Here is a 17,212-nt window from a genome sequence, read left to right as displayed (position 1 = left end):
TCAGATTGTCCTGCCTGTGTCCTCCCTGCAAGTCCCCAGTCACTTTTACCTCTGGTCATTATAAGAGACACTTTCCCATCCTTTGCAAAACCATCCACAAGAGGCTGGATCATCAGTGACAAGGAGAGAAAAGACCCTCAGCAGAGAGAACTCTGGATCTGTAGTGATCATAGCAAAGATTGAGAAGGATCCCAGGAACACAAGAAGGGAGAGTCTTTTTTCTGGCAGTCTCCAGTCCTGCATACTAATCGTGGAGTCCCAGGCCAGAACAGTTCATTCTCCACATGCAGTCCATGGGAGCGTGACCCCAAAGCCTCTGAACCAAGAGTACACAAGGGAATGGGCAGATGGAAACATCAAGCTGAAACAGACTGAGAGGTAACATCTATCACACGCTCAATATTAATTAAAACGATGACATGGCAGCCAAAAAAGTGAATACAATCTCAGGCTCCATGGATATAAGTAAACTGTCTGCAATGAAAGAGCAACTCCCTGTGGTCTGACAGCCGGAGGGCATGGAACTCTAAACGCCACCATATGAAGAGAGCACACAAACCAATGACAAGATGTTAGGTACTTGAGGGAGACCGAGTAACATTGGCATTGTCAAAGGAATGGGGTGGGATGGTCATTGGGAATTTAAGAAAAATGTAGGAAGTGTAGCTAGAGAAGAAAAATATTGGCATGGGGAAGTCAGAAGTAGAAATGAGATTATATTCCACATATTTTAAGAGCTACCACATGGAAAGAGGATTAGATGCTATTTAGGATGATGATTGATTACAAAAGGCTATCCTAGAATGAGAGTCACAGGGGAGTGGAGGCAGGTTTCAATTCCACACCAAGATGAGCTTTTCTGCCTAGAAATGTCCTCTTCCTTTGGGCATAATTTAGTCTCAACATTAATTAAAAGCCACTTAGATAAGAAATCAATATTTGCTATTTCCTTGGATAGTAGCTTCAAAAAGATTTCTGTGAAATTGCTGATAATAATCTCAGGAAGAAATGGGAGAATAGAGAATAAAATTCCCTAGGAAGAGTCATTTTCTACAAACCACCCATTTTTCAATGAGTAAAAGAAAAGAGTAAATATTTCTAAGAAGTGTTTTTGTGACTAGATTCAAAGCCAGATGTGGAAATTAAACATAAATTCTTTTCCAGCAAAAGTTTCTAAGAAAATGGGGAGAAACTTTTAGAAATTTGAGCTTCCAAAGGATGGATTGAGAAACAGGAGGGTCCATGGGTGAAGAGCAGGATCCTGGGAGAGGGCCCTGGAAAAGAGATTTTTGGGTTGAATGGGAAGGGTGAGGGATAACTCTAATGCCCTCCAATCTGAACTTTTCAGGTGTCCAGGAAAGAAAGCAAGCCCAGACTGGGCTGTCTTGACTTACCAGCCACACGATCAGGTCCCTTGAACTTTCTTGACTTCTTTCTCCACCTGAAACATGAGGAAGCTGGACCAGGTGATTGCTAAGAACTTTGCTAGCTCTGGATGGTAGGCTTCAGACAGAGTTCGAGATAGAGGCCTACTCCATCTATACACTTTCTGCATTCATCTATCAATTAAACTTGATTCCCGAGACAATTGCTGTACTAACAATCATATGAATATTTTTTAAGTGAGCAAATAAGCCAGGATAAAATAAAATTTTATATGAAAACTCTTACACACAAATTCAAAATTGATGTCACCAAAAAGGGAGTAAGACGCAGTCATCCAGTTCACCTATCTGAAACTACAAAGGTAACCAAACCCTTTAATTGAATGACTTTTTAAAAAAGCTCTATGTGCTTCACAGCAATTTTCATCACCTGCACAAAGAGAAAAGAAATGCCTCTGAATAATTAAATATGCTGTTAAAATATTAAATACCTCCTACAGGCAGTGAAGTGATCTATTTATCTGGTGTCATTCTCTCTTCTGGTACCACCTGCATCTATTCATGCTCCACAAACACAAGGTCAATGACCTTTTAAGAGAGGAAGATCACAGGTTTCATCTTCCTTTCACCTGCCTGGCTGCTGCAGGGATCCAGGTGGAAGTAGGCAGTGGATGGTTAGGAGACAAATTGACAACGCTGGAGGCCTCCTGATTCCAATTTCGCAAGGACCTGAGTTTTGTAGCTTTTCTCCTCTTTCTCTCTCTCTCTCTCTCTCTCTCTCTCTCTCTCTCTCTCTCTCTCTCTCTCTCTCTCTCTCTCTCAGAAGAGATTAGTTTTCTCCCACAAGTGCCTGAAAATGTTTGTGCCCTGACTGGTAATTGAACTCACCACCTTTTGGTGCTCAGGTTGAAGCTCCAATCAACTGAGCTACCTGGCCAAGGCTTAAAGTTTCAATGAACTCTTAAGTCAGGCTATTTTCCTTGTTACTGGTAGGAAAAAGTAATGTATTCAGTTTTAAACTCAAGAGATATAAAAAATATTAAGGTCAATGGCTCTGATGAATTTGGCAACACTTCAGTACCATTCAGGTAGTAGGGCCTGTCACTCTGTGCTTTTGTGACTATGAATTTATTTCTCTCGTTATTTTATATAAATACACATGCATACACACATGCACACATACAGAGAAAGTACCCAATACATATGGTTGCCTTTTCACCTTAGGATGCCTGATGCCATTTACTAGCTCAGGGACATGGCAAATCACCTTAACTCTCCTAACCTCAGTCTTATATATAAAACAGGGATAGCCCTGACTGGTTTGGCTCAGTGGCTAGAGTGTTGGCTTGCGGACTGAAGGGTCCCAGGTTCAATAACAGTCAAGGGCATGTACCTTGGTTGCAGGCACATACCCAGTAGGAGGTGTGCAAGAGGCAGCTGATCGATGTTTCTCTCTCATCGATGTTTCTCTCTATCCCTCTCCCTTCCTCTCTGTAAAAAAAATCAATTAAAAATATATTTTAAAAAAATAAATAAAACAGGGATAAAAATACACTGGCTAAATAAGTAATGTGTACTTATCTCTTCTCATTTTGTGCCTTTTCATAAGTTCTGCAAAGTTGTGATTTGTTATTAACTACAATGACTGGCTGAGTATAAAATCTGAATGCTTTCCAAAGCTGCAAACATGAACACTCAGCTAGGGGACAACACTGTGATATTTCAAAGTATGAGGAGATGTTCTGCATTGTCACCATCACTGGAGGAAGCTATGGCCATCAGAGCCAGGAGTCAGGAAAGCCCTGTGCTCTACAACAGCCAGGAACAATGTGCTAATCACAATGTCCATATGTCTTTTGTCAAGAAATACTGGAAGACACTTTGAAAAATCACACCCAAGACTGTAAAAATATTAATATTAAAGCATACCCTAAGACAGTGGTTGGCAAACTCATTAGTCAACAGAGCCAAATATCAACAGTATGATTGAAATTTCTTTTGAGAGCCAAATTTTTTAAACTTAAACTTCTTCTAACACCACTTCTTCAAAATAGACTCGCCCAGGCCTTGGTATTTTGTGGAAGAGCCACACTCAAGGGGCCGAAGAGCCACGTGTGGCTTGAGAGCTGCAGTTTGCCGACCATGGCCCTAAATGCAGAGAGTAAGAGTCATGACTAGCTAGAAAATGGCCAAGGCTCTTCCTGCTCCACCTTTTTTCTTGGTTGTCAAAAACAATTTTTCATGGAAACATTTCCCTGTGTAATTCTTGAACTAGCTGGACATTCCTGCACCACTGTTGACATCATCTATGATGTCACAAAGGCGGCCATCAACATGGCAACGCACAGACTGGGCAGTCCCCAGGATCTCTGTAATGATTCTAGAGAGCTCTCTAGCTAACAATCGGTGCCGCATCTGTCAGGCAATGCTGACAATCTCCACTTAATGTTTAATGTGTTCATTTTTTAAAATTTATTTTTGCTTCTGTCTCTTGGAAGGCTCTTTGAGGGCTTTGATGATCAGAGCAGAGGCAAGAAGGCACCACCTCGGTCTGGGTTTGTCTGTTCCGAATGGACAGTTTCCCATAATCTTCAGACCCTTTATAATCACTGGTTGCTTTGGTGATGTCATCACCAACCTTTTCTCGGGAGGTGGGGGAGGCGGGACACCTGGAGCTCAGGGTAGACGTGGCACCCACTTCCCTACCAGTGGACCGTAGATATACAACTTTAATTTTGTTGGGGTTGAACTTTGGCGGCATGGTGGAGGCAGCTGGTGTCAGATGAACCCGAATTGGGGACAACCAAAGAAAGTTGCACCTGAGATTCCTGCAGGTCGAAAGCTGAAAACACATGTATTGACAGAGCTCTGCACAAGTTCTCACCACACCTGGATTCTGAGAGTTGGAAACTGTTTCACTAAAGTGACTGATCAGTACACACTTTGGGAATAGAACAGGATTGACTGGATGAATGGGTCTAACAGAGGCCTTAAACCCTCACTGAGAAGGGAACACCAAACGGAGCACATGGGGCTTTCCTCCCATCACTTTGTTTTAGACAATCATTTCAAACAACCTGTTTCTTTATGGCAACCACCCATGTAACAACCAGCCAATGCAAACAGACCTGTCCCTTATGCAATCTCAAAAAAGTATTTTTATTGACTTTCAAAAAGGGAGAGGAGGAATAGAAACGTCAATGATGAGATTCATGGATTGGATGCCTCCTGCACACCCCCTGCTGGGGATCCAGCCAATCTGGGCATGTGCCCTGACTGGGAATCGAACTGTGACCTCCTGGTTTTTAGGTCAATGTTCAACCACGGTGCCAGATTACCAGGGCAATAATGCAAATTCTTAATGTCCCTAGTAAACGCATCTTAGTTACATAGCGGACATTAAAAATCTCTCCCTGAAACATGAATTGCCAGATGCCATCACCCAGGCCAGGAAACCACAACAGAGTATTTGAGATACGAACACCTTACCTATCTATCAAGGTTGCCTAACTTCCAAGGCCAATTCTTGGAGAACAAAATATGCACTTGGGGTTTCTGGGGGCTGCCTGCTCACTTGGGAGTTCCTTGGATAGGTAGGATGGCATTATTTCAGGGCGGGAACACAGGCCAGATGACACTGAGGTTACTAATCTGGCCAAGGACAAGAGACAGGAGTTTGTATGTGCCACAGTAAGCATGTGAGTGATGATAGCTATAATTAAATGGCTACATATCCTCCTACCAAATGCAGTCTCAAGGGACACTGTGCTTTCTACTGGAATACTGGCTAACAACTGCCACTAACTACCATGTAAACTTCTGTATACCCCATTCACATGCCAGTATTGATTCATACCACTGCATCAAACAAAAATGAGCTTTTCAGCTCCCACAGAAATTGGCAACAGTGCAAGAATAACAACTTTATGTACATGCCTATCTTATATGGGCTTGGCTTTAGCAGTCCCTTTCATCTCTGACTTAAAGTCACTTTACAGACCAAGAGAAAAGTATGCTTTTATCCTTAGGCAGTTATACCGATACAATATATAAGATGTATGTGTGGCCCCAGCTGGTGTGACTTAATTGGTTGGGTGTCTTCCTGTGCAATAGGAGGTTGCCAATATGATTTCCCTCAGGGCACATGCCCGGACTGTGGGCTTGATTGCCAAAACGGGGTGTGCAGGGAGGCAACTGATTGATCGATGTTGTGCTCTCTCATTGATGTTTCTCTTTACCCCTTCCTTTAAAAACCAACAAATAATTATTTTAGAACATGTATGTATGCATGCATATACATGTATGGTGGGTACCTATATACATATATTTCATTTGTTCTCTTAGAAAGAGTAACTCCATCCCCCAAAATAAACACCTCTAAATTTAATAATTACCCCCCCACCTCCCTTGCTTTCCTAAGTTAATTTCACTCTGTTCCAGTGAAATAGACTGCTCTGGAGCAGCCGGTCATGAAAGCTAAGGCTCTATCCTGCACATTGTAAGGCACCTCCGAACCCCAAAGGCACCACTTCTTGGGACTATCTTACACTCAGTATAAACCTCTCGACTAACAAGCAAGCGTTAGGGTCACCTCTCTGAATATATTTGTATCCTACAACTTTTCCCATTATCTGCCTCCAAAAAACTAAGGTTACTGGCACTTACCAAAACAGGAAGCTTTCCAAAAGCCACCCATGCAAGCATACCACTGCTCAGAACCCCCTAGTTGTGCATGATTTAATAAAACTGACCATATAGGATAATGCTGTTTATTAAAAATATATCCAGGGAGAAGGAAGTCAGTGCATTTATGCAATTTTACATACACATCTGTAATTTGAGGTTCCATTATTCCAACAGTTCATATAAATCACTGTTTCAGATCAGAGAGGAAAAAAAATGCTTTACACAGGAGATTAGCAATTGGTTATAGGTTTGGTCATGAGTAGGCTTGCTGTAAAAATAAAACCACCTCTTCCAGTATTAAAGAATGTTTCCTTTATGCAGCTAAGTCTAGAGTTAAGAACTTTTCCTTGCACCAGAATTTTCAAGTTCTTAGAAAAGTCAATCCTCCATTTTCTAGAAATATAAATGCTATATTCTGTCTGGGATCTTTTTCTTTTGAGGTAACAAAGGAAGCATTTTCAGTGATCTGACACTAGTTACCCTTGAGCTGATATGCCAGCTCCTGCCGTGGCAGACCAGACCTAAGACCCATATAAGAGCATTTCTCAGAGTTAGAAATACAGAGTATGACATTTCCAAACAACATTCTTATTACAGTAGGGAAAAATGGGTCATAAAATCCAGACCAACATAAATGGATGCAAAGTTTGATCATCTTTGCTAAAAAGGGGAATGGACACTAACATCCAGAATACCCTTCAAGGACGTGTTTCTGAATGCACTAACATGTCTTTCCCCTGCAAGTCTCCTTTTCTAAAAACTTTTCTTCTTGGAATATCAGCAACATCGTCATTTCCTGAGTTTGTACTCACTGACAAAAATTGGGAGCACAGAACACAGCCTCAAAACCTGATGAAGCAGGGGAAAGACAAACCTTCAATTCGCTGACGAGAATCCTTCCTGTGGCAAACCAAGACTTGAACCTAATTTCTTAGATGCAGAAGTTGGGGCTTCGTCACTCAGCCTGAGGGACTTTATGCAGAGGTGGCCTTAGGGAAGTTCAGGCTGTTCACAGCATTCTGGAGTTCCGTACTGAAGTGTTGTCCAATGCAGAGAAGAGGGACTTTGAGTACTACCTTCTTTATAAACTGTGAAGGTGAGAGGAAGTTTACCAATGTAAACACAGGACACCAGAGCTGAGAAACAGGAAGAGAAAAATCTGTACCCTTATGTGTGGCTTTAAGGTTTCTGCTGAAGTAGGCTAAGGCCAGTGGTTGCAAACTCATTAGTCAACAGAATCAAGTATGATTGAAATTTCTTTTGAGAGTTGAAAACCGACTTCTGCACATGGGCCATGAAGTTTCAATCCCACTGTACGTGCGCACCCGCATGTGGTATTTTGTGGAAGAGCCACACTCAAGGGGCCTAAGAGCCGCTTGTGGCTCGCGAGTCGCAATTTGCCAACCACTGGGCTAAGGTATCTACAACTTTCTCCATGTCTGTCCCCAATTAGACTACCTAGACCTTACAATTCCCTTTGGGGAGAGAGAAGGGGGGATGGAATTACATGTAACTCCCTCTCACTTCCTTATTAAAAAGAAAGTTCCAGTAAAAATATACAAAGCAGATGAAACCAGTCACTGTTGAACACACCACGACATACTTGGTGTTAGCTGCCCAACATCTGACTGACTCCATCTTAGCAAAATTAAAGGATAACAGAATATAAGGTCACTATCCAACTGTTTATATGTATAAAGGATATCTAAAAATTAGTGCTTGTTGATAGGATTACTAAGCAAATAAATTTAAGGCATAACTGGAGTAACAGCAAATGAAATAGAATACATTTTCCCTACCAAGCAATATTAAGGCCTCTACCAAGGGAGATTGCTTTACAACGGGGAAGTCTTCCTGCTCCTAACTAACCAAGGGTTGCTGAGGAAAGTGTAGGGTAAAGACTGAGTGTTTAAACAGATAGTCACCAACTCTTATTAAACACTAAAGCTCCAGAATTGCATTAAAAAACCATTAAAGGTACTCATTAGATGGTGAATCAATAAGGGCAAATCTGTCAGGGCCACAACATGAATAAAACGTCAAGTACAGATATTTTAATAAGAGGACATTACTTTGTTTATACACAGGTCTAAATTTTAACAGAACCCTGATTAAAAAAAGAACAAAATGCTATGTTGACATAAAAATCTTTGTGCTTAGTTTGTAAAAAAGTATCAGAACAGTTGAAAACAAATCAGTTCTTTCGTTAATCTAGCTCTGCTTGATTAAACGGCTTAGTTCCTATGCTATATCAGAACTGCAGAAATGCCATCCCTTCCTCCATGTCAGGGTACAGCTGCTCTCACCTGTCAGAGCCTCTGCAGGGGCCAGGGAGATAGGCCCCTGAGCAGCTCTTACAGCTCCTCACACTTCAGAGGCCACTGCTTGAGTTTAGTGTGAAGGACAAGCCATGCGGGGATGAGCACCCACTGGGTGATGCTCCACACAGGCCAGTTAAGTGGAAAATGACAGTCATCAAAATAAAACAAGCCACTGTTTCTTTTCAGTGGTAGGATGGGGAACAAAGGGGTTTGCTTCTACATCAATTAAATAAAACTTTGGCATAGTCAGTAAACAAAGGAAAATTGATTTCTCAAAGTTCAATTAGAAAAAAACAAAACACATCATCTATCATTTTTTTAAAAATTTGAATTATGAAAATTCTCTCAAATTTATGCAACAGGCTTAATTTTAAACCTTAGGAAGGAGTCTCCTCCCACTTTTTCTCCACATTTTACGTTCTTCAAGCTGCTATTATAAAATTTTTGAAAAGCAAAATCAGCCATGACGCGGAATCATGGAGATGTAACAATTTACTTCATAGAAATACATCTACACAAGTTATGCATACAGCACAGAACTATAAACAAAAAGGTGAAGCAAACATTATTTATTTTCAAGTAGAAACATTAGCCTGATGGATTATTGCAGATTTGAGAAATCAGCACATAGAACTACTGGACAGAGCATTGCTTACAGGTGCTTTTATCTGTGTGGAGACAAAGGCTGAACTGTTTGTCCCAAATTATCGCTGGGAAGAGGGGGTGAGGAAAGTGGAAGAAAGACAATGAATAAAAACTTAAAACAAGAACATAGGAGAAAAAAATCATTTTACTCCAACAGGAAATTAAAACTGCTTTTTATCTTTGAAACTTTACACCAATTTAAAATGCTCTGGCCATAGACTAATACATACTGGATGGCCCAAGCTGTACATTGTAAACTACACAAGAGAAATGAATGAATGAGCTTTCCTTGCCTCTGCTCCAGGTGCTGTGGCTGCTGGAATCACCATGTAAACATTCCTAGTGTGTCACTGGTAGGAAGCCAGCAATACCCTACAACTATATTAAAACTAAGCTCTAAGAAAAGTCCATCCAGTTACAAAGGCTGAATTATACTGACAGTATAGGTCAAGTTTTGACTTTTAAATTTTATCTTAACTGAGGGAACATGAAACAACGAAAGCCCATGGCTAATGAAAAATGTAACAATTGAGTGTCATATACAAAAAAACTGTGTGAACTGCACAGACAATGCATGAATGGGGAGAAAAAATTAGAGGAAAGTGAAAAGCACACAGAACTAACCTACTAAACTATCTGTCAAATAAGCATGAGCTTTAATGTCTGTACTTATGTACAAGAGTTATCTTTGGAGGAAACAATACTGTAGACTTAGCTAGATGGATACACACAGCCCAGAATTAAACTGCACAGCGACATTTATTGTTTCAGCCTGGAAAAACATCCCCTTTTTCAAATTTCACACAGCAAAGCAAGTTAAAAACTTCACTCATCAAATAAATGATAATTTAAACAAGAACTTGCTAAAGAAACCTCATCACAACAATGGTTTAGGGCCTGATCACTTTAAGTCCATGGGGCCATTAATGAATATCAACCAAGTGTCTCTTTTATCATCTGCAAGCCGTTTTTCCTACAACAAGAAGGAGTAACATGTTTCCTTGACTCAGGTGATACATTTAGAAAAGAAATCATGATTTGTTTTCTTTTGCTGTAACAGGCAGACACTGCATTTCTCGGTGTAATCAGGAAAGATGGAATGACTGCTGCCCTTCTCTTGCTGCTATTAACAGTTTTTCCCGCATTATCTCAAGGCTTGAATAGTCCGGCAACTTAAGATAGTTCACACAAGTCATTACGGAGGGCAAGAAGTCATCTGGGTTTTCTGTCGATTCGAATGTCTTCCGAACAATTGTCAAGGGTGGGTTCAAACTCCGGAAGCCTAATTTAGAGGGAAGGAAGAGAGACCAGGGACTCAGTAAGTGTACAGGATGCCAGCTCAGAGAACACTTTCTTAGCTATGAGAGGAGTCAGGCTGGAATGACAGGCATGCCTTGTTTATGTCAGAAAACATTACCACACACATGAGGTACTATTTCTTCCTTGGCAATTAAATCTACACATTCAATAAACATTTAGTGCATGGGACCTGGCATCTGCTTTATTTACTATAAAAAGTCATAGTATAACAAGGCGGCAAATATTTCCTTATATCTTCTAACTTTTAAAACAGAGTACCAACTCATACCTGTATGAGTATATTAGGACTCATCTTTGAACATTCACACTTCAGAATAACTTCTCATCTGATAATGTACAAATGTCAAAAGCAGCATTACTGTATGTAGTAATCTTACTTAAATGTGTTTAAGATAAACCTCTACCAGTTTTCCTACCAGATATATCTGTTAATGAATTATTCAACAAACCAAAAATTGAGAAAAATTACCATATTGGAATAACTATGAGGCACTGTAAATCAAATAAAGAAAGAATATCCTGCTATTGGTACTGAAGTACGTGTACACACAACACACACACACACAACACACACACACACACACACACACACACACACACACACACACACACACACAGTTATAGCTAGACTCAATGTCAGGCATCAACAGTGTACCCACCTCCAACAGGCAATCTCGGGCTACCTGTCACAAACTGGAGAAATAACCTCTGTTGCTCATTATCAAAACTACTGAGAATCTCAAACAAAAACTTCACAGCCCGACTGTAACAAAAATAAATAATGTTATTTCATCATATTAAAATACAGATTTGTATCCCAACACATTGCCAACTCTCACAATTAGCTAGAGACTGTCAAATTTAAGTATGACTAAATATGAATTCACATTCCAATGAACCCTGAAATCAAATTTGCTTCTATTGTTATAGTTAGAATTCAAGTGGAATGTTACCGTTATAACAACTAAGATTTGTGTGGGATTGTTCAGATATCCCTGTTTTACTATAAATATCAGAAATATCAGAAAATCTCCTTTAATATGTAGACAATTATAAAATACCCCCTTTTACTGTTTACAATATATACATACACAGACTACCAAATTCTAAGCTATAAATTGAACCCCTGGCAGACCCCAGCGCTCACCTATCATGAGTGTAACCGTGATCTGGCCTGCAGCATTCCATCAGTATTTTTGTATCCCAAGTGTCTGCTTTACTGCCACACAGGAGTTGATCCAGCTGTGCATTTAAATAAGGATAATGAATTACTCAAGATAATAGCTGTATAACGGATTGAAAGGCATACCATTATTTTGCAGTATGCCGAAAAGGTCTGAATGTAGTCAGGAAGAGTGTCATTTTCATATCAAAAACTTCTGTTAGGACCTCTTTAGATACTGTGCTTTTCTAATGCATTTACACATTCAATTTTCCTTTCCTTTGCGAATTAATAGGAATTCTGCCCATTTGTAGGGACTTAGCTCTAGAGAAGCCTTTAATTTCAAACAAACATCTGAAACAAACCCTTAATTAAGTTTTCCTAACTCTTACTGGTTCTTTAGAAGTTTTAACTTGATAACATATTTCTAACCAACGAGATTTTTACAAATCTTTGCTTTTGGAATCACAAGGGTACTCAATAAGGCAGGGGTCCTCAAACTTTTTAAAGTGGGGGCCAGATCATGGTTCCTCAGAGAGCTGGAGGGCCGGACTATATGAACTACTAATTCCTACTGTAACACCTCGGCTGCGCTCACTGCCCAAAAAACCTGGCGGGCCGGATCAGACTCCTCTGCGGGCCGCATGTGGCCCGCGGGCCGCAGTTTGAAGACCCCTGCAATAAGGGAAGCCAAGAGCTACACTACTGAGCTGGAGAGCAGTGAGAGAAGTTAAAATGAGACATAGCAAATTGGTAGTTTTTCACATTTTGCAAAGAGAGGCATGCCTATGCCATACAGTTGTTTAGGGCTATATGGGGACCCACCTATCCATTACAGAATGATTGTTAGAAAGCAAAAAAATGCCTTTGTGTCCTTGGAAAAAATCTAACATCAATTTCAAATCAAACCATCTTTTCTCTTGTTTAACTGTCCCTTTGCAGAATGACTACATACTTTTGAGAAAATCCAGTTTAGAGCATATGAAATTAATATCGACTATGTGTCACTCACTATCAGGTACTTCAGTATCCTGTTCAGTGAGACAGAGGTCATCTCAATTTTATAGACAAGACAGTCAGATCAGGTACAACTACTTGGATATGGTCACACAGCTAGGCAGTGAGGACCAGGATTCAATTAGAAGAGCAACACTTGTTTCAATTCCAGGTGACATTTAGTGCCTTAAAGTGCTAGGGAAGCCACATACTTCAATAGTTACCAAACCCAAATGTACATAAAAATAAGTGAGATTAAAATGCTGTTATTCAAAGATTTCCAGATTCAGCCAGTAATGAATGTGTATTCTAAAGCTAGTTTAAAAAAAAAAAAAAAGGGGGGGGGGGGTTTTGCAAACTGGGGAAACCTAACACCTTCTAGTCTGGTTCTATGACATTTCATGTAGTTTCTTTTGATTCATGTTGCATTCATTTAGGATGACTAGAAAAACTATGCATAAAATTGTATTTTCCATTCTCAAAAGTATTCTCTGAATTTGGCAATTAATACATTTATAACACTTCCTTAAAATTTCAAGGACTAACTTGAATCTTGAAACCAAATCTCATCTAATCCAGGAAGTTTAGTCAATTAAAAAAACAAACAAACAAAAAACTACAAATAAAGACAGTGTGACCTCCTCAGTGTCAGTTTCATTACTCTGGACCCATGGTTCTCCCTGCCAACCACAGTACTACAGATACCTAAGTTCCACGCCCCACCAAACATCCAGGTCTCAGTTAACAACAATACTATGCTTACTCAATCAGACATGGACCCCACTCCCTTATATTTATTATTTATATTACATTGAATACTTATATAGTTCATGTTATTTATACAGTATAAACTCTTATATTTGATGTTTAATGTTTTACTTGCTCAGAAAATGGCCTTATCTTTCTCAAAGATCCACCCCTTGCTCCCAACCTTCTTTTTGTTTGCAACAGTGGAGTCTGACTAAATAGCACAGAAATACCCCACTAAAATAATTAGGGCACAGAACTAGAAATGAACATTTCTTTTAGATATAAGCTACTCACTTCTTCTGGGTAGAAGTACTGAAGATGACTGAGTGGGAAGACTGATTCAAATCCATCTCTGAACGAATCAAACTGCCTGGAAACACCTTCATTTAGTGCCCAGAATATAACCAGCTACAGAAGAGAAAAATCTTTTACAAACTGTAACAAGATTTCAAATATTTTCCCGTGACAAAGTACAGTAAAACATTACTAAAAATAAATAAAAAAGGACAAGTAACAATTACTGTTGTTTTAAATGTGAAATTTTTCGTTTTATATCCTGTTAAGTTCTTAGAACCCAACCCTTTGCTAAGTATGTGCACTTGGCAAAAGGCACACTTCTAGAAAAGCAGTCACATAAAATTGAAGGGTAACAAAAAGCATCTGTAATTGGCCCAAACATTATCTAGTTATCAATCACTTTGATTAACGTATTTGGAAACAGAGGCCATATTCAGGTAAAAATAAAAACATTATTATAAATTATTTTCAGAGAACCTTAATCTGGATGTTAATGGTTCATTTAATAGTATTAAACTGAAAGAAAAGCAGCAGGTTAATAGTATCTAAGATTCTCTACTATTGTTTATTTCTCTCTCTCTCAAACTGATAAGAAACCAGAGCTAAAAATTTTCAGAGGTTCTATTTAAAATCCCACAGTTTAATTAGTGGAAGAGTTGGGTCTAGGTGAAGGGTAATATTTCATCTTGAACACAATGCTCTTTCCACTCAATGTCTGGAAAAACCAAAAGAAACTTTTCAAAAAATAGCAATAAAGACCTACATAGGTTGTAATTTAAAATGTAATTTGTATTAAATATGAAATTATTTTTCCTTAATTCAGTGTATATAGATAAGGACCATGAATTGGTAATTTGAAAAGCCTCATCAAACCCACAAATGTGTGTGTGTGTGTGTGTGTGTGTGTGTGTGAGAGAGAGAGAGAGCGAGAGAGAGAGCGAGAGAGAGAGAGAGAGAGAGAGAGAGAGAGAGAGTGTGTGTGTGTGTGTGTGTGTGTGTGTGTGTGTGTGTAAGAGGCAATTCTTATCTGGCTTGATAGCAATTTAGTCACAAGGGATGACTCCTTTTCACTAATTTCTTCTCAAACTGTGACAAAATGTGATCTTCTCGGATAGTATTTAAGCTTAAGAATAGAAAACTCAAGATTGTATAAGGCATTGTGAAATATCCAATATGTTCTCTCATAGAAAAACAAAGCTAAGGTTAAAAAGTCAACTTCATGCAGTGATCCCACAGGTCAAAGGTCTCAAACCAGTCTGTCCAGACAGCTAGCTGGTACCTAATGCTTTAGTGGACTGGTCCCTTCCCTCACCTTCAGAGCAGTAGCCATAGGCAAAGCTCTGCATCACTACAGGTGGTCTTCACCACAAAGGACGCTGCTATTACATACCCTTAGATACTCTTCTAGATTATAGATAGTGACGGGTATATCCTTTCCTCCTTTCTTCAGTTCAATGTTGGGAAACCCTGGCAGAGTGAAATCCAATCCCAGATCTTCAACTGAACAGCCATTCATAGTCAAGGTTTCTAATGCATATCGTAGACTCTCTTTGGTCTAGACAAAAGGGGAGTGGGTTTGTCACATACAGTCATTCACTCAATTATGTTTATAAAATAAAAGACATGCTAACAGATTTTATGAGTTAAGTGCAGAAAATCAGTCATTTCAAACAGACTGATTATTAAGTCATTTGACACTGTGAGCTCTAAATCAAGCAGCCTGGGCTTGAATTCCACCTCTCACATCCTGGGTATGTGAGCAGCACGTTACTCAACCTACCTGCCTTGGGTTTCTCATGTGTAAAACTGGGATAACAGAAATACTTAAGTCTCAGAGGGTTGTTGTGGATTAAATAAATTAACGTTTGTAAAACACCTGGAACATGCCACAATTTTACTTTATTTCCTTGCTCCTATCCCTGGGCCATTACTTACCTAAAAGATAATCGATCCTAAGTAAGATTATAGTAGTTTAAAACTTACAAAGTTGGTAAGCGTAAACCTAAGTGGTTCTAAAAATCTGAAAACAAATGCTGTATGGAAAACGTGGACTTGGCAAAGATCTGGCTATTTCCCTTAATAAGTTTATTTCTCCAAAATCACCAACTATCAATTATTATGGAGCTAAGATGAATTCCCTTACAAATCATCCTCCCTGACACAAAGGCATTCTAAAACCCCCACCTGTCTACTATAAGCTTCTCTCCATTTTATTAAGAGAGATATGACAGTTTTCACATACAGAAACTCTTCTCTATTCTTAATGGGAGTTGATTTACCTGCCCAATATAAGTTATCTGAGTCTCTGCCATTTAAAAAAAAAATGCAACTTTGCCTTCTAATGTCAGATACAGAATCACAACTAATCTCAGACTGAGTGAAATGACTTTTTAATAAAAAATATAAATGATATAAAACTCAAGATTACCCATGAAATCTAACAGAAATTTTAACACGTGTTCCAAAAAAATAGTACACAGCCACTATGATCTTTAAAGATATCATCCTGAAATCTCCTTAGAAACAAATGGACTGTTCCTAAATTTAGCCACATTTCAGGAAAAAACAAAACAATACAAAAAACAACAAAAATCAATCTGACCTAAGAACAGTCTTATTGATGCAAATGCTTATTAAAAGAATTCAGTCTGACATAATATCTGGCCAGATACACAACACCCATATAAAATTTAACAAATAAGAGCCTTTGATTTCAGTTAAGAGTGTATTGTATTTGCAAATTAAGCTTTTTACTCATCATCGCTATTATTATAGGCCATCTTACTATAACATCACATTTCAGTCTTCTAAAATAACATTAATAACTGTGTCAAATTCAAACTACTTAACAAAGACCTCATCTTTCTACAATAAGGAACTGATCCACTTGGAGGTTTCCTCATCTTGTAAGCCCTACCTGGGATTTATCTTGTTCAAGTCTTTTCTTCTGTCTGACAACATCTTCTAGGTGATACACTGATCTGGCTACCACTGGGTCAATGTCAAACAAATCGTGTGATGTCAGTGAAGTTTCTTGCCGTAGCATCCACTTATAAAAGGGTAAGCCAAGGGGAAGGTCCACCTGAAAGGGAATATGCAAAATATTTTAACAGTCACAGCTTCTAGAATTGTCTCAATTCTATAAATGTCAAAAGGTCATTTAAATAGGTCAAATAATATTTCCCTCATTATATGAAACAGTCCCCATTTAAATTCAATCTGGGGCCCTGATATGAAAATTTAAAAATACTTCAGTACTCCATTTAAACAATGACCCTAGTAAAATAATTTTTCAATGACAGATATATATATATATGGTCTTTATAAGGGCTCAATATCAAGTGATGTTTAAAGGAAAGAGTTAAAAGAACCAACTGATTATCATCAAGAGAAAATAAAATGGAACTTCTAAAATAACTGGTGAACAGACCATTCTTCAGTTACAGTGAAACTGTAAGCTTGTGAATATGACATCAGATGAAAATGTCTTCTACATACAGAGAAAAGTATCTTATAAAATGTGATAAAAGGAAATGGAGGAAAACCTGGAAATATTCAGAATTCAGTGAATACGGATTTTCTTGGATTATCTTCATTGTAGCTATCTAATGGCAAATTATTTTAAGTTTAATTACATACTCATACCTTCC

At 38.8% G+C, this 17,212-nt stretch overlaps 1 protein-coding gene and 1 pseudogene across 25 annotated transcripts in view; both read right to left on the bottom strand.

Annotated features, from left to right (window-relative positions):
• Positions 1–3,610: 3,610 nt before the first annotated feature.
• LOC311627083 (large ribosomal subunit protein uL11-like) lies at positions 3,611–4,146 on the bottom strand (annotated as a pseudogene). The gene has a single exon. The product of its transcript is annotated as a large ribosomal subunit protein uL11-like (transcript).
• A 4,800-nt stretch (positions 4,147–8,946) lies between these two features.
• The window catches only part of TRIP12 (thyroid hormone receptor interactor 12), a 135,673-nt gene continuing 127,407 nt past the window's right edge, over positions 8,947–17,212 (bottom strand). For all 24 annotated transcript variants that reach the window (XM_084891705.1, XM_084891704.1, XM_084891699.1 and 21 more), the window contains 6 exons: positions 16,480–16,644; positions 14,953–15,117; positions 13,560–13,673; positions 11,505–11,599; positions 11,017–11,120; positions 8,947–10,319 (listed from right to left, as the gene is read on the bottom strand). In XM_084891705.1, the coding sequence (XP_084747831.1) occupies positions 10,123–10,319; positions 11,017–11,120; positions 11,505–11,599; positions 13,560–13,673; positions 14,953–15,117; positions 16,480–16,644 (840 nt within the window). In that variant the 3' untranslated portion in view covers positions 8,947–10,122. The remainder of the gene's footprint in view (positions 10,320–11,016; positions 11,121–11,504; positions 11,600–13,559; positions 13,674–14,952; positions 15,118–16,479; positions 16,645–17,212) is intronic.

The sequence above is a fragment of the Pipistrellus hanaki genome, assembly GCF_964339955.1.
Source record: "Pipistrellus hanaki genome assembly, chromosome: 8".
NCBI lineage: Eukaryota > Metazoa > Chordata > Mammalia > Chiroptera > Vespertilionidae > Pipistrellus > Pipistrellus hanaki.
Note: the sequence above shows the minus strand (reverse complement) of the source record. Positions and strands in the feature narration are given on the sequence as shown.